A 20,085-nucleotide genomic window follows, 5' to 3' on the forward strand; every position below is an offset into this window, starting at 1 on the left:
CTTTAAACACCATAACAAAATCATCATGAGGGAGCCAAAAGAAAAATAAAAGATTTTTATTAGGAAAGTCTAATTTAGCCTTGCCTTTATTAAAGGAAAAATGATATTCTAAATAGGTAGTACATTTATCCACATATAAATACATACTTTCATTTACCTCAATATATTGTGATAAGAGATTTGGCAAATGCATTTTAACCTACAGAGCTTGCATTAGATTATCTTTTGTAATTACGATTTGAATTTAGAACATCTTAAAAAGCTAAAATTATACTTATTTAAATTCTACTATTTTAAGAGTTGAATGTAGTCTCTCCTCACTAAAAGCAAATCCATGAAATTCTGCCATCTTAAACAGCACTTTAATACATAATTGCGGGTCAGGGCACGAAAGTAAGCCATACATATATTAAAAAAACAAATTTTTGAGCAAATTAATTTTAAAGCAAACATCTCTATTAATTTTGAAATTAACAACTAAAAAGATCCTGTCGATCTTAGCTGTTGATAAGACTACCACCAAAATAGAAAATCTGACCAAACATATGGTAGTATTTCAGATTTTTATACTAGATAAATTACAAAAGCCATCTTCTAATAGTATATGAACAATTCAAAGTTCTCAATTTACCTTCTATAATTGCTGCTATAACCTTTACCACGGGGTGAAGGGCCATGTACGAATCTACATGTGTTTCCATAGAGGCAGTTGCCAGTCTTCAGCCAGTTACGGCACTGTGTCTAAGAGACAGATATTACTATGTAAATTTCATATTTAGTCATATTTATTTCTGGAAAAAAAGATGCTAGTGGGACAAAATTTAAATAAATGCTATCAAAATTCCAACTAACCTGAGATATATTACTCCCCAAATAATAAAAACATCAAAAAGAAAAGCCCATAAACCCTAATGCCCACCTCACTCCTTTTTTATGAAACACATTTTTAAAAATTTACTAAACCAATATTCCTACAATACAACAACCTATTCACTTTTGTGATATAAATAAGAAGTTGAAGAACAGGAATTCAAGAGAACCCCTGTGACTGTACTAGTGACAACTCACCTCTGCTGTACTGCCAGTGCTGGGTCCAAGCCTCTCAAATACACTGGGTCTTCGGGATGTGCTATCAGATATGGTCTTGGTATTTTCCACTGTGACCTTCCTTCTAATTTTTGACATTTTGTACTACTTTAACCAAAAAAGAGAGAGGCAAACTGTAAAATTCTTCAGTTTTAAATAACTGAGCCAATAACTTACAAGTAGATAAAATGGTAGATAAGATAACACTGCAAAATTACAGGGGATTTTTCTCAGAAGAAAAAAGCCATAGGAGAGGTCACAAGTAAACAGAGGTAAACAGAAACTGTCTTCTAAGACATACCTTATTAGTGAATTTTGAATCTTTTGCCTAGAATTTTACCTCTTCTACAGAGTGAGTAAGATTCTACTCACACAGTTAAGTTTCCATAGTACATTCAATTTCAGAAAACACACTATAAAATGTTTAGTTTCTAAGTTCCTTATAAAAGTTGTTTCAAAATTTAATAACTGTCTTTTAAAGAAAGTTGTGCTATCATTCTCCATCAACTAGTTAACGGTTAAAGAAAGCTTTGCCAAAAATAAAATCAGGTAAGAATTTTAGTCAGAGTAGAAATTATGTTTTACACAGTTTAAGTGATAACATCAGCTATGTCCCAAAAATCAGCTTGGGAGAAAAATACTATTTAAATATTTTCTTTGTCTTACAGAAGCCAAAGAAGAACAGCATAATCAGGAAATTTATTTTGCAATAATACAAAAAACAAAACCCTCAATGTTGATAAGTGACCTTCTTTCAAAATATGACAGGCTGTAGAACTAGAAAAAGTGAAGATGTTTTGATAATCTATACTGCACTGAATTGACATAAAAGTCAAAGATGCTAAAAGAAATAAACAGGCTATTTACCATTATTATTAACAAGAAAAGAAAGATGAATTATAAAAATATTTTACAAAAGTAAATAAAACATTAGAAACTAAAATATACAATCAGGTGATTCAACTAGAAATGAAAATATCAGCACTATGATATACGTTAGAAAACAATGTTAAATTCTAGACCTAGAATAATCTAGAGAGTACACTACTGTGGGAAGTGGGTAGGAACTGCCTAAGAGAAAGAAAAAGGAACTAAACCGTATCACACTTTATACACTAAATATTAGTTGAAATTTTGTTAGTAGTCAAAAGTTACTAGAATGAATGATGTCAACTAAAGAAGTAAAAGTTCCATTTGGTAAAGAACTGGTCTCTATAAAGTTCACAAATGCTCTTTAATGTGGTTTCAAAGTAAGGTCCTATCACTTAAAAGGAAATTAAATCATGGTAGTACAGAATCAAAACTTTAAAAAAAAATTACAATGTTTGGTCCAGTTAGATACTTCTTGTCAAGTCACACTTTGAAAAGGTCCAAAGAATATGGACATTTGACAAATTAACAGGTAATGAACCAAAAGGAAAATATGATATGATACAATATGGTAGTTTTAAATTGGAAAATTTTATATTCTTATTTTCTAATATACAATGTAATCATTAATTACGATTACAATCAATTTTTAGTGATTCAAAAGAGGTAACTTTAAAGAAATTACAAATTTTAAAAAATTACAGAGTGTCACATAAGTGAACAAGAATTTGTGCAACATAAAATCACTTATGTATCAACTGTTCATCAAGTAAGGAACTATGAGGTCCACCCTCCACACTAGAGTGAGTATTGTAAGATAATCTTTGATTTAACTTTTCTTGAGCTTATTCTCAGCCCAAATGTGAATTTATAAAGGAAAAGTTGGTAAATTCCACATGTACATTTGACTTACTGAACATAAATAAAAGCCAAGATAAGCGATAAGTGGAGCTGAGAAAGATCTAGAAAACGTAGAGCTTTGATTAACTGAGAAAAACACTTTTTTATAATTTATAACTAAGATTCGATAAGAAGTAAACATGTAACAAAATATATGGAAAAAGAACAAAAACAAATTTTTAAAGTCTCATTATCTGTTACTATAAAAACATACAGGTGTACATTGAAATCCTCATTCATTAATTCAATTTTAAAAACATTTATTAATAAACTTAAAAATGAATGTGTTCTAAAAGTTTCTTATTAGTTATTATTAGTTATCTACAACTTGGGAAACAGGCACACCATCCCACCACACTGCATCAAGACAAGTAACCCTAAGCTTACATTTTTCCTTCCACTATCAGTGGAAATGGTCTGCCCCCAAAATCTCTATCCCCAACATGCCCCTACTCCAAACACACCCTCCCTCCTCCAAAAAAAATCAACAGTAGTGTTTTGCATAACTGGGGCAACAAGCTATTTATTATTATACTTGAAACACTGGTCATATCTCTTTTCTTGTCTTTCTGAGGGCTCCAGGTATTATTAACTCTACTGTTTCTCTTCCCCACCTATAATCTGTTGTTTGAATCAGCACTCCTCTCCTCCTCTGACCTACCGCTGGAAAGCAGGGTCTCACAGCTTCTCTCCCATCCTAGATCCCTAACATAAGCTTTGAAGACTTCAAAGGGTTTGGACTGCGACAGACAATCAAGTGAGGACTAATGATCCAATCTTATCCCTTTACTTGTATTCTTGACACTAAAAAAGTTCCTTCCAACAGAGACAAAGTAGCTTTTACAGGTGACATCAAGAACTACAAGATTCACCTACATAGTGATTATCCCAGGAGTTTTACTTCTGCTACTGTTGAGTCTTCCAACTTAGGGAAGAACAGCAATGAAGTAAAGACGTATTCTCTTTTCTTAGAGAGTCCAACAGTGTCAGACCTTGGCCTAAAATGACACTGAGTTTGAGGACCAGGTCTAGGTTACAGGGAGGTCCTAGACAGGAAAAAAGAAGAAAGAAAAAAAACCCTGAGGCAATAAAAGAAAAAGTAGAAATTGAACTTTTCTAATTGACAGAAACAGAAATTCTTCTGATCATCTATCTAGGAACTTCTATCAGCAGTCAACAAATTATCTAAATATTATTATGAAACATTTATGATTTTTGCACAGATAAAATGCCTTATGCCTGCAAATACAAAATATAATATTTTAAATCCCATTTTTCTAAATATATACACATAACCTACAATACACGAGGAAAACATTTGCTCATATATATTAACTTAAAACTATGTTACCATCTAATATGATGATTAGAATTTTCACTCTAAAAATTTGGGCCCAAAGAGAAAGATAAACCACAAAAGAATAAAATGTAGATTTGAATGAGAGGAGGAAAAGTTTTTCAATTAATATCTGAACAGGCTTCAATAAGAAGTAAATGCTTCAAACTATAAGAGAAAAATTAGAAACAATAAGAAAAATGTAAATATTAAAGTCTTCCCTATCTCAGAGACTTTGAAGGCTTTCCCTCAGTTTTCAATTTATTCTTTAGTTTTAAGTAACCCTCACACTCCCACTCACATTATCATGCCTTTCCCAAACACGAGCATTATTAGCAAAGCCAGAGTGACAGGGGTAAAAGTCTGTTGAGTTATTCTCCTATGTCTCCTCTCCATTTGTAGAGTAAATAAATATCAGAAGTTTTAATATTTTTTCAACTGAAAAAGAAAATGAAGGGAATTCCCTGGCAGTTCAGCGGTTAGGACTCTGAGCTCTCACTGCCAAGGGCCCAGGTTCGATCCCTGGTCAGAGGAACTAAGATCCCACAAGCCGCGTGGCATAAAGAAAATGAAAAACATGGGAAACAAAGTTTAATCTATTAAGACACAACAAAAAGTCTTAATAAACGGGAAATGTCCTCTCCCCCGGAAACTTACAAATATCACAATGTACTCATAGCTTCATGCTATAAATATGACTGAGAAGGGAGAGACACAGGGGCCTCTTTTTAAATTATTTCTGAATCCTGATTACTAAAATCTTGTCAATAAAACTTATTAGTTCTAGTATTCTCACTGCAATCCACAATTACATCTTTTTGAGTTCTCATCTTCCGGTAGCATAAATGAAAGCATAAAACACTTTAATCTGGATAAGTAGCACCATAATATTAGGAAACTGTGAAATAACTAAGCAATTAAAGCTACATAATTACTGGTACTAACTGGTAGGAGAATAAATCTCTATCCACTGGCATCCTAAAATTAAAAGTGTTATATTAAAAATAAGACCTCTTCATATTTATATTTCTTAGTTTTGAAAGAAAAACAGTTAAGTTTATTTGTTGCATAGTGTGAGAGAATTTTTTCTTAACATAAGAAAAAAAGAACTTTCTTGAACAATCTTGCCAATTGCTTATATGTAGATAGACTAAAACAATTTCAAACTGAATTCAAAACAGAATCGTCAGCACTAAACTGACTACACAGGTGTGAGGAAGGCAATATTGTAGCATTGTGCAGAAAATACATTTTGTTAAAAAGACTATGCAGGGAGAATATCCCATGCTGGCAACTACTATAATGTGAAGTAAACAGAACTGCAACATACAAAACGACCAAAAAAAGAATAGAAGACACTTTATATATACCAACACCAGTTAACATTTCAACTGCTACTAAGTATCTGCTGAAAAAGCTCCAACTCAACTCTACATGAAAAGCAGAGTGGGGTTTGGGGGAGGTAGGAAAGACTAAAATTTACTGAAAACCAGTTCTATAAATAAATGTTAAACAACTGCTTTCTATATGTAAATGTCAGGGCATATTACAAGTTAACACCGATAACTTATTAAATGTTTGATAACTTGTACAGAAAGTAAAATAGCATCCACCTGTGGGATTTTAGTTTTAATTTATAATTATGAAAATCAGATAAATTTGCATATCTTAAAATATGCAATCAATGTTCATTTCGAATCACCGATAGTTAGGAAGCGCGTAAGAGGCATGCACCTGAAAAAACTAGGTCCTCCCAGATTCCCACAGTAAAAGTCTTAGTTTCACAATACAACTATTTTTAGACACAAATTGCTACATACCTGCACCTACATTCTTAGTCTCTTTGTGAAACTGTCATGTTATAATCGAAATATTTCATTAAATTCTAAATTATTCGAAAATCTAGAGATATGTCCACAAAACTGTCCAAAACATTGTCGCTTAGGTTCTAACGTCAGTAATTTCAAACACTGCAGAACCAGACTCCGATAACCGGCACCACATACATACGCATGTATTGTACTGCATAAGCATTTGGATCTACTGCAACAGTATTTTTGGCAAAACTTTGAAAACTTGAGGTGTGAAGATTTTTCCAAACTTTTAAATTATTTCTTCAAAACAATCAAAAACCTGAAGAGGTTGCGTACGCCCATAATTTTCAAAGTAGTTCAAATTATCTGAAAACCTCGGGATACAACCGAATGGCTCGACACTACGCTCCACAAACAAGATCCTACCGATATCATTCACGTGATACCGACTCTGAATAATTTTCCAGCCACATAAATTATTTTAAGCTATTTAGAAAGAGACAATGCCAAACATCAGAGCCTCTCCTTTCATTCACCTTTCCGGGTTTCTGACAGATAGTTGCCAAAAGTAACTACCTAGGGACTGTGAAGATAAAAGTAGCACTCCTCAACTCCGAGCACCTGCGTCGTAATCACTCCCGGGAAATAACCAAGACCAAATATAACCAAAAGATACCTTTCCCTAACGGGTCTGGAATGTGTAAAGAGGGAGCTTCTCAATCTAAGACCATACTCCGGCACCCTTCCATCTCATACCAATGCGAATACCGCGCAAGAGTTCCCAGGCTCACATCAAATGGTAGTGACCCAGCAAGGCCTCCAGTCTGAATCCACTTGCTCCCTTAGGCAAACTCGCCAGAATCAGAACCAGGGCGAGAAACCAGTCAGGAGCACAGGGATCTATTGCAGAGTTAAGGGTGGAACGCTCAAGGAGAGCTCAAAATTCCGGCGTGACCCAAGCAGGGATGGAAGACAAGCGGGGCCCCCCCATCCCGGGCCCACCCAACGCCTTTCCCCCGGTACCCACGCCAATTCACGGAGTTCAAACTTACCTCCTCGCTGAGCTCCTTTCGCAAGCGCAGCCCGGAGGTGGCACCGCCGCCGCCGCCGCCGCTCCAAGGAGCGGGGGAGGCGACTCTCTGTCCCCGCGCCTGGCCCCGGGAAGACGACAGCGAGAAGGAGGTGCGCGCGGCTCCCGGGAACCTGTCCTCGGCTACCGAGGGACTCCGGGATGGCTGGGGAGCGGAACCCGCCTGCCGCTTCGCCAGGGTCAAGCGAGCCTGGGACGTAGGAAAAAAAGGAACGAAGAGAGACTGGAGAGTAAGAAAAGACAAGGAAAACACTATCAGGCCGCTAAGAGGATCGCCTCAAAATGCCGCCGGAAGTCAAGAGCTCGCCCTGTTCCTCTGTAGACCGAAGCAGCTTCCGGCTGCCAGATTAGTCGTCAGCGCGTATGCACCGCCCCTTTGTGGACGCGCCCCCTGGGCGTAACGTCGCTTCCTAGGCGTGCTGTCGAAATCAAAAAACCTGTGCCTAACGAGCTAGCCCTGGAAAAGAAACCGGGAACCCAGGAGAGATAAAATTCCCAATTAACAGTGGATTTAAGAGAAAGCGTCTTCTACTTTTATTACATAATTTCTTACAATAGACAGCTGTTGTGAATATGCAAAAATGCCACGTTTGTTGTCGAAGATAACTGTATTCATTCGCTCAACGTTTTTATTGAGCAGCTGAACTGGAGTGACAGGCGATATTTGTCCTGCTTTTCACACTCCTCTGCTTTCTCGGCCATCGTCTATTACAGTGGAGCAAACGGAATGCACGGGTGTGTTTTTAAAGGCGTTAGCAGAAACTTACTGTAAATTTGGAGCAGAAATCTTTAATGTACTTGTGACAGCCTTTCCTTTTTTTGTTCAGGATGCAATGCTCTGCATGAAAGTAGGTATTGTATTACAATTGCTTGAGATGTCTAGTCAAATGTCGCGAATCAAAGAAAAAAATCAGTACCTAGCCTCTCAAAAAAAAAAAAAAGGAAAAAGAAATGTGAACCCTTGTCTGCCTTAATTTTAAGGTAGCATTTATTTTGTTCTTTGACAAAACCAAGGAATGGGAAAACCTTTTATGAAAACTGATAAAACTTAAAAAGAAACTGGTACAAAGATTTGGTTTGGCTGGAATCAGTAAATTAAAATATGGGAACAGAGTGAAAAAATCAAGGGCATTAAACATTCCTGATGACATGCCAAGCTATTTTAGAGACAGCAGCGAAAGCTTCTGTACAAGTGGGTTTGATGTAACTCTCTGGCAGCAAGAATCCGTATCTGCCTGTATCTCGAAGTTCAATTGTAAACGAATATTTGATGCCCAAGTCATGGATCCAGTCATCCGAACCTCCAGGAGCTAGATCTACAAAAAGAAATAAGAAATTACTTTTTGAAATACAGATGTTTCAAGTTAACTAACAAGATGGGATTTTTTTCCCTAAAAATGAAAATAGTTTTGCTTTTTTCTGATTATTAAATAATCTAAGTTTGTGGAAGAAAATAGAGATTGAAGGAAAGCAGGTTAAGGAAGAAAATAAAAATTACCCATATAACCCTACCAAGGAGTGATAGTCACCATTTATATTCTAGTGCTTTCTTTTTCAGTGCATACTTTAACATAATATTTTTCCTACATAAATAAGATCATTCTATACAAGCTATTCAGGAACATTCCTAAACATAATCTATCCTGGCCAGCTTTATGTATTAATGAGTTCAAATCTACCTTATCATTTTTTTTCTTTAATTTTTGGCTGCATTGGGTCTTCCTTGCTGCGCGCGGGCTTTCTCTAGTTGCGGTGTGCAGGCTTCTCACTGCTTGTTGCAGAGCATGGGCTCTAGGCATGCTGGCTTCAGTAGCTGTGGCACATGGTCTCAGTAGTTGTGGCATACAGGCTTAGCTGTTCGGTGGCTTGTGGGCTCTTCCCGCACCAGGGCTCGAACGCATAACCCCTGCATTGGCAGGTGGATTCTTGACCACTGCACCACCAGGGAAGCCCTACCTTATCATTTTTAATGATCTCATAGCATTGCTCTGTAAAGCTGGATGTAATTAATTTTAATAATTATTTATTTGGAGAGCTGCACGTTGTGCTGTTGTGCTGCACGTTGCCAAATAGCCTTCAAAAGAATTGAACTAATTTATACCTCCATTAGCAGGGTATGAATGAATATGCCCATGCTCCATTCCCATACCATCCATGTGAATTATACATTTCTGGCAATTTTATTTGAAAAATAATATCAAATTGTCTTTATGTTAGATTATCAGTGAGTTGAACATTTTTTTGGTATATTTATTGACCATCTTTATATTTTTATCAATTGTCTTTGCTCAGTTTTCTTCTTGATTCATTTTATAGATTACTTATAAAAGCAGCATTAGTGTTATTAGCCCTGTGTAATATGTGGAGAATTTTTTTTTCTTATTTGGTCATTTAGGCTTCAACTTGGTTTATGGCAGTGTTTTTATGTTAAAATATTTTATGTATCTGGAATTTATTTTGGAGAAAGACATGTTAGTAATCTAAGTACAATTTTTTTCTAAGTAACTCACCAGTTTTTCCAACCCTATTAATTGAACAATGTCTAACATTCTTAACTGTTTGAAATGCCTTCTTTATGAGATTCTAGATCTTATATATCTGAGTGTCTTTCTGTACTCACTATTCCCTTCTAATGATGTCACTTCCAGGCTCAGTTCCTTTACATTGAACCTTCTTGTTTATCCATAATTGCTTCTTTGTGTCTTTATAATTAGTATAATTAAAACAAAAAACCCCTGCAACTATGACAGGTTTATAATGTGTTTTAATACTTGGTTGGAGCAAATTCTCTTTTATTAATCTTATTTTTCAGAATTTTACAAGCTCTTCTACCAAATGTATTCTTTCAAATGAAGTTCAAAGTCATTTAAGTGTTCATTGGGACTGCATTAAATATACAAACTAATTTAGAATGACTAGCACTTTTTTTTGTATTGCTTTTCCACTCAAAACCATAGTGGGTTTCTCCTTTTATTTGTCTTCATTTATGTACACCAGTAAAGTTTTCTAGGTTTTTCATAGAGATCATATGGATTTGTGTGCGCACATATATACATTTAACAATGAATCTATATATGTATGTATGTATCTATATGTACACGTCTGCATGTGTATACATGTATATTGGGGGGGGCAGTAGGATCTTTTTTCCATTTTACTTTCTTCCTGATTGTTTTTGGTATATAAGTAAGTTATAGATTCGTTTATATTTAGTTCATAGTCAGCCACCTTACTCAACTCTTTGTTACTCTATTTTTGTGTTTTCCAGGTAGACACTCATATAATATGCAAAGTGATCATTTTTCCTCCTTCCAATACCTATACTTGAATTAATGACAAAGGTGTTTACTGAAGCACTGTTTATACTGAAGTATTGAAAAATATCCATCAACAGTGGATTAGTTGTTATTCATTCAGCAAATATTTCTGATAGCTATTATTAATATCTGGCATTTATTCTTCCAGAATTTTTTTTATACTTATGTACACGTGCGCGCGCGCGCGCGCACACACACACACACACACACACACACACAGATTTGTATTGAATGAATGCATGCCTGGAGATGGAATGATCTCGTCAAAACAAGAAGTTGCTCTAGAAGTGCCTCCAGCCCTGAGGCACTATGGTCATGCTTTGGGGAACAACAGGAGAGAGAGGATGGGAATCAAGAAAGCTCTGAATTATGAAAGGAAGTTGTGACCCAGAGCAAGGACCTGGGTCGGCAAAGGCAGAGATAGACCAGTGACAGCAAGAGACAGAGACACCACGTGGACCAATCTGGCCTCAGTTTGTCCTGAGATAATTTGGGATGATTGAGGAGGAAAAGGAAGATTCTGGACTTTCTACTAATAGACCTTTGGTGCTCAAGTAATTTACTGAAAATAATATGGATGTGATTATTAATATGAATGTGTTTTTATCCCCCTATAAATCATACCTGTTAAAGGCAACTCTGGGACTTGGCACATATTATCTCAAAGCCTCTTCACATGCCATTTCCTCTCCCTGGTTTTTTCCCACACCTTTGTTTGGCAGCCACTTACTGGGTAGGTCTCCCAGACATGTCACCTACCGAGGAAGACCTTTCCAGGCCACCCGAGCTAAGCTGCCTCTCTCTCAGGCAGTCATTTTCAAACCTATACGCTAGTACTATGTTGTTCACTTATCAATGGGATTACACTATATTTTACTATTTAATTGTTTACATCTGAGATTGGCGAACTTTTTCTGTGAAGGACCAGATAATTAATATTTTAGGCTTTGAGGGCCACATAGTCTATGTCAGAACTACTCAACTCCACTGTCCTGAAAGCTATATAGACAATATACAAATGAATGAGTGTGGCTGTGTTTGAATAAAGCTTTATTTGTGGACACTGAAATTTGAATTTTACGTAATTTTCGCATGTCACAAAATCTTATTCTTCTTTTGGTTTTCTTCAACCATTTAAGAAATGGAAAAACCATTCTTAGCTTACAGGCTATCCAAAAACAAGCAGTGGGCTGGATTTGGCCTATGGGTTATAGTTTGCTGACACCTTGTTACATGCTTATTTTCTGTTTCTCTTCTCCCATCTCCCCTTCCAGTTTCAAAAACAGCAAAATTGTCTGTTATCCCACTGTGGATACAAAGGAGTCCCTCAACAAATATCTCCCAGCAGAAATTAATTTAAAATATTTGTTAAGAGCTTGCCACACACATGTTCCATCAGTGTGATACAAACAAAGGACATTCAACTGTAGTGTGCCGTGAGCTATACTCTTGGACACAGGTTGCCACTAAAAAAGCATCTAATGTAAATGGTATTCCTAGATTTGTACAGTGTTCAACCTGCACAACCTTACATGGTGGCCCTGGGCATCTTAAACATTCTTTTGACCCTTTATGACTTTTTCTGTCTCACTCAACTAGTGTGATACCAATTCTATAATCCCTACTCTATAGCACTGAGCATAATTTCTTAAGTATCATTTTGGTTTCTTTTTAGTATATTTATGTATTAATATAGCCTTGTTCAGTACTGTCATAGCTATCATGCTTCCAATTCTGTTATAATCCAATTGTTTTACATGGGACCATGTTTAAAGATTCCACTTAGAAAAATTAAATCCACACAGAAAAACCAAACACAAATTTCCTTAGTACCTCACAGTCCCCTAAGATCTTAAGAAGAAATACTTACATAAACTTTCTGAACCACTGCCATGTGTATATCTGGTATTTTTATTAGTATTCTCAATAGCATGGACTGCTTCACTGGCCACTAGAGACTGAAATCAATAAGATATGGAATTTCAGTTAATGTACAGCTTTAAAACAAGACAGGTAGAAGTTTCTTTTAAAAACACAAAAACCCAATCATATATTTATTCAATCAAACTGTATATATGAAGAAATAGAGAGCAGAATGGTTGTTGCCAGGGGCTGGGGGTGGTGGAGGGAGGAGAATGTGGAGATGCTGGTCAAAGGATACAAACTTCCAGTTATAAGACGAGTAAGTTCTGAGAATCTAAAATACAGCCTGGTGACTATAGCTAACAATACTGTATTATATACTTGAAAGTTGCTAAGAGAGTAGATTTTAAGTGTTCTCACCACAAAGGAAGAAACTAATTATGTGAGGTGACGAACGTGTTAATTAACTTTGTTGTGGTAATCATTTCACAATATATACGTGTATCAAATCGTCACATTGTACACCTTGTACTTACACAATGTTATGTCAATTAATTATATCTCAATAGAGCTGGGGTGTGGGGAGAATTGTATATATGAAAAAATCTGCATTTATCCAAGAGATAAATTGAGAAGAATAAATTAACTTTTAAAAATGTTTTTCTCTTTACGGAAATCACAGTTGGGTGGCTTTAGACACAGACTCTTCCAATATATTGAAATTTTATTTAAGTTGCAGAAAAAATAATTCTCATACGCCTTCTTTAGGAATTCATTTATTTCGTAAAACAAAGTATATGTAACAAAATTATACTGTAAAACAAAGTCTAACTATATTTCAAAGGCAAACAACTAGACAAAATCGTCACCAAACTTTAAACCCAGCTTCTCTAAACAATACACGTATGTCAGCAATGTATGATTCCCTCCTCAGCAATGTATGATTCCCTCCTCATTCTTCTCACAAACTCTATTTCCTTTTCGTGTAAAATGTCTAATACCTCCCAAAGCCTCATCAAATAAAACAGCTTATATCCCTGGTGTGCTGCAGGATAGTAACAAAGTCCCCTGTTCCACTATTTTTGTTTCTAGCTTATGCAGATCTTTTCTGAAATTGGCACTACATCATGGTATTCACTGTCCCTCCCTTGAAGGACCTGAGGAATATCAGTGGATATGATGTTGTGCCATTCCTCTGCTCAAAAGTTTTAACGGAACCCCCCCGATCTACGGAATAAAATGTAAATTGATTCTGACATTCAGACTAGGTGACCTCTCCTTCACAGGCTGACCTCATCTACTTTCTGAGGGATCAACTTCCTTTTTTTGACCCTACATTCCCCTGAACATACTTCCTGTGGGGAGAACCTTGGTCTCAGCTTAGAAAGTCTTCCCCTCCGGGTCCGCTTACAGAAGTCCTATCTTTCAGTATCTGGCTGGAATTGTGCCTGTTCCTTCACTTCACTGGCGCTTTTATCATTCCTTTTTCTTTACAGTATGTCACACCTTAATAGATTATAAGCCCTCCGGACAGGGACTTTATCCCCTCACTTACCTGTTTCCTTCTGAATGAATTAATGAGGCCACTCCTAGTTATCCCAGCCAGGAGTGAGTTGTACCATCTGTGTCACTTACTTAGTAGTTACTATACCTTACAGTACAGCTATCTGTAACAATTGCTAATGGCTGAGCTCCCTAACCATTTCATATTCTCTTAAAGGGCAGGGTCCTACCTGATGCTTCTTTCAATGTCCATCAACACAGTATTTTACACATAATAACTCTCAACAAACACTTGTGATGATAGTAATCCAAAAATAATTCAAAATCACACTGTCTATTTCCAGATCATGATGAATATCCTCTCACTTCTTCAAAGATAACACCAATAAAGGAACTTTCCTTAAAAGTTTTCTCTTGAGAGGAAAAAGGAATCATAAGTATCAAGGATGTTTCTGTTTTAAATGAGTTATTCTTAGCAACTGCAAATAACTTTATATTTGTCATCAGGAATTGCTAGCCCCTAATGTGGCTATAGTTTATTCTGTTAAGAGAACCAGACCAAAACAAGTCAATAAGAAACAAACCGGTACATAAAGATCAGACCTTGGGCAAGAAGTGGACTGTTGCCACAGCACTTCCATTGTCTAGAGAGCATCTGGGATGAGGATTTGTCCAAACCTAGCCACAATCCATCAAGAACCCTTGCATCCTTTGCCATTAACCCAAGCATAGAATATCTGGGACCAAAAAGTGATGAGGGGGTAGCCAACTGCGAGTCCTCTTTGAACTCACTGTATCATTCACTGCATTCCACAAAAGGAGGGAGGTCTTGCCTCAATGCTGAAATTGGAGTTGCTTTTAATAGGACCAAACCCCTGCGAGTTAGGAAGGTCAGTGTATAAACAATTCCCAATGCTAGTATCAAATCGATAAGTATTGTGCTAAGACTTGATCTGTGGCGGGCTGTTGTAGAAAGCTAGCACCTACAAACAGACCAATAATTCCAGAAAGCCTTGTCCTTGTCCTTGTTCATATGGCTTCATATGTAGATTAGGTCAAGGTAGACTGGTTCCCTCCTGAGGTTCCAAGAGCTAGTCTGACATTTTCCTAGAGAGCCCCTCTGCTCGACGGAAGTTCATGTCCTCAAAATAAGGCTCAGTCCTTTACAATCTCTCAATGAACCCTGACGTAGGGTGACTCTCAGAAATGTTAGATCAAGATATAAAGCATCTATCCCCCTTTGTCCTCTACAGAACATTTTCCCCCACAGTTTTTGATTCCTGAACTATGTATTATTTTACTTCTGAAAGGCTAATGAGAAAATTAATTAAGCGGCACTTACTAGTTCCTCATGGTCTTTGCTTTTGCTTCTGCTATAGGAATACGGAAACACTATCTTCTGGGAGTATGAATGCATGCTGACATAAGCTTTAATGTGGTTGATATTTCTTCTCAGGAAATCAGCCACTGCCTTCACTTCTGGTTCCGACTCAGGGTAAAGTCCACAGTAGGTTTCCGAGCACGAGAAACTCGAGGCACCTTCCTCTGTAGTGAAATTGATGGAGTGGAATCATAAGTAGATACGCAACCTATTGTAATTTGTGATCTCCCTGACCATGTATTCTCCTAATATATAGGGTGTAACATTTTTAGATAAATGGATTCACTCGAGCTCTGTAAAGAACATATTTCTAATGTCCCCAAATGTTGTTTATGTTTATTTTGAATTCAAATATTTACATGCCCTCATAGCAAGCCATCCAACAGCTGCTGCCTGAGGGCAGCCATCTTGCAGCCCCGAGAAAGTGGCTAAGAGAGTCTCAGAAATGGCAGCTCTCCCTCCAAACTTGTGGTTACAAGAGAAAAATAAACCCCATTTTCTTTCATCATTGTAAGTTTGGTTTTTCTGATATGTGTAGCTTAAAAATCACTAATTAATCCAGCCCATAAAAGTCTCATTTGAGAACTCAGAATATGTAAGTCTGCCTTCAGTGCTACTTCTAACTTGCTAAAGTGGTTTAGTAAGTAAAACGGAATGGCGATATTTGGTGCTAGACTGATATGTGTTCATTCCTTTGAGAAATTATACGAAACATCACTTCGGATGGTAGCCTGACTCCCATCACTTCTCTCCTCTGTACGTAATTCACAGCGGTAGAGCCCCAGGGAGCCACCTCTGACCCAGAAAGATTCTTCCCTCCTGGAAACCGTTTATTAGCCCCAATTTGGGTCCCTCACTTGTCTTTTGCCATTCGGAATCCCTCCACTGATAAGTTGAAATCAAGATGCAGATTCTAGTTTCAGTCAAGCTACTCTCTTGAAAACAAAGAAGATAACAGCAATAACATCACCAGCTGACATCCAAAGAACACAAGCTATCTGTCAGGAACTCTGCTAAGACTTACAGGCGATATCTCATTTAATCTTTACGGCAAACCTGTGAAGTCAATGCTCTTATTTTAGGAGACTCAAATTGGGCACCATTGATGATAACCATTCTTTACAATAAGAGGCTATGTAACATATTGTTAATTACCCCATCACTTGATTTCAATCTTGTCTTTGCCATTTAATAGCTATATGGCTTGGGTAATTTTTTTTAACCAATAAGTCAAAAGTTGATGTAATCTAAATTAGTCCTTTATAGGAATAAATAACGGTAATGAAAGATGAGGCCTTAAATTGGACACTACTTTTAGACTTCCATTGTAAGGACTGTTTGGAATCCCCATTCTATGCAATATCAACAGAACTTCTGTGGCCCGGCAGGAAATCTGAATACCCATATGCTCTCTGGCTTCCCAAAGCAACCAAGCAAGACAAATTCTTTTCACTCAATGGGAATTTTACATTTTACAAAACACTTGTGGCACAAGAGGGGCATCTGGCACTGTCAACTCTTAACATGTTGGAAGTTTTCCTTTCAAATATATTTCTGTTTTATTTTATTTTTTTAAAGTGCCAGTAAGGCACCGCCAATTGTTAAGACAACAGTAATTTTTAAAAGTTCTAGTCTTCTATTTTGGCGTTTAAGCTGTTTATCACTCACTTGCATTTCAATCAATCTTCTAGAGTGATTGAGAAAGAGTAGAATTATTGGGCATGCCCTAAGAGGCAAGTCAATCTTGATTTTTTTAAACTTATCTATACCTCAATTTCCTTATCTACTAAATGGATAAATTATAAAATGCTTTTCCCAGTGCTGGCATATACTGAGTGTTTAATAACTTGTTTATCAGCATTATCATCATCATTGTCGTCACATGGATTGGGACACAGAGAAGGCCAGTGTGCATTGCAGAGATGAGGTGGGGAAAGAAAGGAGCCATTGAGCTCCCTATAGTGCCTCAGGCCCAGTTCTAGTCTGTTTCCGAAGTCTGCCTGCATCCTAGTCCTTGGGTTCCATGGGCTACTCCATGATCCTTATTATCCTTACAGAGCCTGCCTTTCTCTCTCTCTTTTTTTTTTTTTTGCGGTACGCGGGCCTCTCACTGTCGTGGCCTCTCCCGTTGCGGAGCACAGGCTCTGGACGCGCAGGCTCAGCGGCCATGGCTCACGGGCCCAGCCGCTCCGCGGCATGTGGGATCCTCCCGGACCGAGGCATGAACCCGTGTCCCCTGCATCGGCAGGCGGACTCTCAACCACTGCGCCACTTAGGAAGCCCAGGTAATGCTAGTTTTACCACGAAAAACATTAAGTAAAATAGAGCAGCAAAAGAGCTTGCGGATGAAAGAAGCTCCAAAAGGGAACTTATAACTGAAGAGTGATTGTCAGACTTAGAAGAATTTCAACAAACTTGGAGTTAGTCGGCCTGGCTTTATATCCCAGCTCTGCCGCTTCCTAGCTCTGTGCTCTTGAGCAAGGGACTTAACCTTTAAAGTCTGGGTTTCTTCATCCATGATGTGTAGATAATGAAACTCACGGGATGGAATATATAAACTGCCCAGCACTTAGCAACTGTCAGCTCTATTTATTCAGAGGTCTTTTATATTAGTTGCTGTTTCTCTGGCTCCCTGCCCAATTATCACTGCTGTGGCAGTCTTTACACCTCAGTGGGCACTTTTTTTTTTAACATCTTTATTGGAGTATAATTGCTTTACAATGGTGTGTTAGGTTCTGCTTTATAACAAAGTGAATCAGTTATACATACACGTATGTTCCCATAGGGCACTTTTACTGAATAATCTTAACGATGGTCTCTTACGAAGAAACCACTAAGTGATTCCCTTTAGCCTGAGGCAGGATCGACTGTTCTCTCCTCTGTTTACTTACTTTATCTGTAGCTCTCTTAAAACAACTAATTTCATGCACATGTTCATTTGAATAGCTTTCAGAGACCCCTCAGTGTGTCAGGTACTGCACTAGGTAATGGATAGTGGTCACTGCCTTCATGGGGTTTCTGACTTACAGGAAGGAGGAAATGAAGAGAAAAGGTAAGTACTCGACCGAAAAGTTTTCATATCTACTTTGGGATAATGATGAAATGTTCAAAATCATGAATTTTCACTTCTTTTTTTAAAAGGAAATACAGAAGATCATGTACCTAGGACTGTGTAGAGTAAAGGAATGGGAGGAAGAGGATGTTTCTGTGGTTTCAGTAGCTGTGCTCCCTTGTTGTTACATGCTCCCACCTCCAAAAATATGGGTGATTCCAGCTCAGTCGTTAAGTTTTGTGTTGCTTTGTAGTCGTTTCTTAAACGTAGTAACTATGAAACATAGTGAGGGGGTGGTGAACTAACACCTACCTCCCTGAGAGCAGACAATATCCCCAAATGCCTAAATCAGTGTTCACTGAGTGTCTTAACTCATTGGAATCAAGGAACAAGGAGCTCCCACAGTGCTGGACACAAGTTTCTCTTTACGACATTCATGAAAGAAAGAACTTAAGAAAGTGAATAGTGAATACAAAACAAAATGTTCTGGGAATTCCAGGATGGTCCATTGGTTAGGACTCCACACTTCCACTGCAGGGGGCATGGGTTCAATCCCTGGTTGGGGAACTAAGATCCCACAAGCCAAAGGGAAAAAAAACCCCACTAAATATTTTGCAGCACTATAGAAGTCAATATTTTCCAAAGCAATTGAAAATAGGAGGTACTCACCCAACCCTAGCCTTTGATATCCTCATAATGAATGCTATTTGTTGATGAAAGTAGGAAATTTAGTGGTCACTTCCTTATGATTTCAGAGAAATAGAATTTTAGAATTTTGAAGTTAGAAGGGACCTTAAAGAACTAATCCAACTTCCTTCTTTAAAGGTATGGATATGGCAGGGAGGAACAGGGTAAGGGTGTTTTGCTGATCTGAGTCAAACTTCATAGCACTACGTTTAACCAAAAAGTTTCTTATCTAAATTATCTTCTGATTCAGATAGGCCTCCCCTCTAATCAGTTTGAATTAATGAGCTTTTAGGAATACCACCTTTTAAATGAAGAGACATTTGTTAGAAATAAAGCAAACAACCTACCACACCAGTGTTTGGAGGCAAAGTTCCTGTTCAGGTCTGTTCCGATGCAAGAATTGTTTTCATGAAAAGAACGGTTCTTTCTCCACATTCGATTCTAAATAAACAAAACACAGGTAACCAGGGCAGCCATGTTTGCAGTTCAGGAAAGACACGACTTTTAAAGCCTAAGTGGACAGTGTTGTGTTTCTCTCCTTCAACTCCATCTCTTTATCCTGTCACTGTCTTCACAGTACTTCTTGCATAGCCCCTGTTCTATCCAGGTCTCAGCTGGGTTCACTCAAACTTGAATCAACTGAAATGGTGATATTTCATGAGCTTTGACCTATACAAAAAAACCATTTCATTTGGTTTTGCTAGGCTGCTTGCTGGCCTTCTTATTTGGCCTTGTTTCCTTTAATTTTATGCATTGTCATTTTAAGTTCCTTCTGTGAAAAGTAAAATAACTTGGTGTTTCAACTCAAATTAAAACTATGAGTCATTTTTTTAATTGAAATGTGTTTGACATATAACATTGCACAAATTTAAGGTGTTCAACATGTTGATTTGATACATTTACATATTGTAATATGATTGCCATTTGGGGGATAGCACCTCTATCATGTCACATAAATTATCATCTCTTTTTTGTGGTGGGAATAATTAAGATCAAGTCTTTTAGCAAGCTTGATGATTATAATACAAAATTGTTGAGTCATGAGTTTCCATGCTCTCTTTAGATTGAATTCAACACTCACTTAAAACCTATAGGAGGGGCTTCCCTGGTGGCGCGGTGGTTGAGAGTCCGCCTGCAGATGCAGGGGATGCGGGTTCGTGCCCCGGTCCGGGAAGATCCCACGTGC

At 37.4% G+C, this 20,085-nt stretch overlaps 2 protein-coding genes across 6 annotated transcripts in view; both read right to left on the bottom strand.

Annotated features, from left to right (window-relative positions):
* ZC3H13 (zinc finger CCCH-type containing 13) overlaps positions 1–7,395 on the bottom strand; it is an 86,886-nt gene extending 79,491 nt beyond the window's left edge. For 4 of the 5 annotated variants that reach the window (XM_024755433.1, XM_024755432.1, XM_024755431.1 and 1 more), the window contains exons 1-3: positions 7,059–7,395; positions 1,069–1,194; positions 632–741 (exon numbers count right to left, since the gene is read on the bottom strand). In XM_024755433.1, the coding sequence (XP_024611201.1) occupies positions 632–741; positions 1,069–1,185 (227 nt within the window). In that variant the 5' untranslated portion in view covers positions 1,186–1,194; positions 7,059–7,395. The remainder of the gene's footprint in view (positions 1–631; positions 742–1,068; positions 1,195–7,058) is intronic. The other variant, XM_024755430.1, reaches the window with a different exon arrangement.
* A 671-nt stretch (positions 7,396–8,066) lies between these two features.
* The window catches only part of CPB2 (carboxypeptidase B2), a 38,381-nt gene continuing 26,362 nt past the window's right edge, over positions 8,067–20,085 (bottom strand). The window contains exons 8-11 of the mRNA XM_024755570.1: positions 19,247–19,340; positions 15,122–15,324; positions 12,284–12,371; positions 8,067–8,412 (exon numbers count right to left, since the gene is read on the bottom strand). Of these exons, the coding sequence (XP_024611338.1) occupies positions 8,228–8,412; positions 12,284–12,371; positions 15,122–15,324; positions 19,247–19,340 (570 nt within the window). The 3' untranslated portion in view covers positions 8,067–8,227. The remainder of the gene's footprint in view (positions 8,413–12,283; positions 12,372–15,121; positions 15,325–19,246; positions 19,341–20,085) is intronic.

The sequence above is a fragment of the Neophocaena asiaeorientalis genome, unplaced genomic scaffold, assembly GCF_003031525.2.
Source record: "Neophocaena asiaeorientalis asiaeorientalis breed wild unplaced genomic scaffold, Neophocaena_asiaeorientalis_V1.1 scaffold59, whole genome shotgun sequence".
Taxonomy (NCBI): Eukaryota; Metazoa; Chordata; class Mammalia; order Artiodactyla; family Phocoenidae; genus Neophocaena; species Neophocaena asiaeorientalis.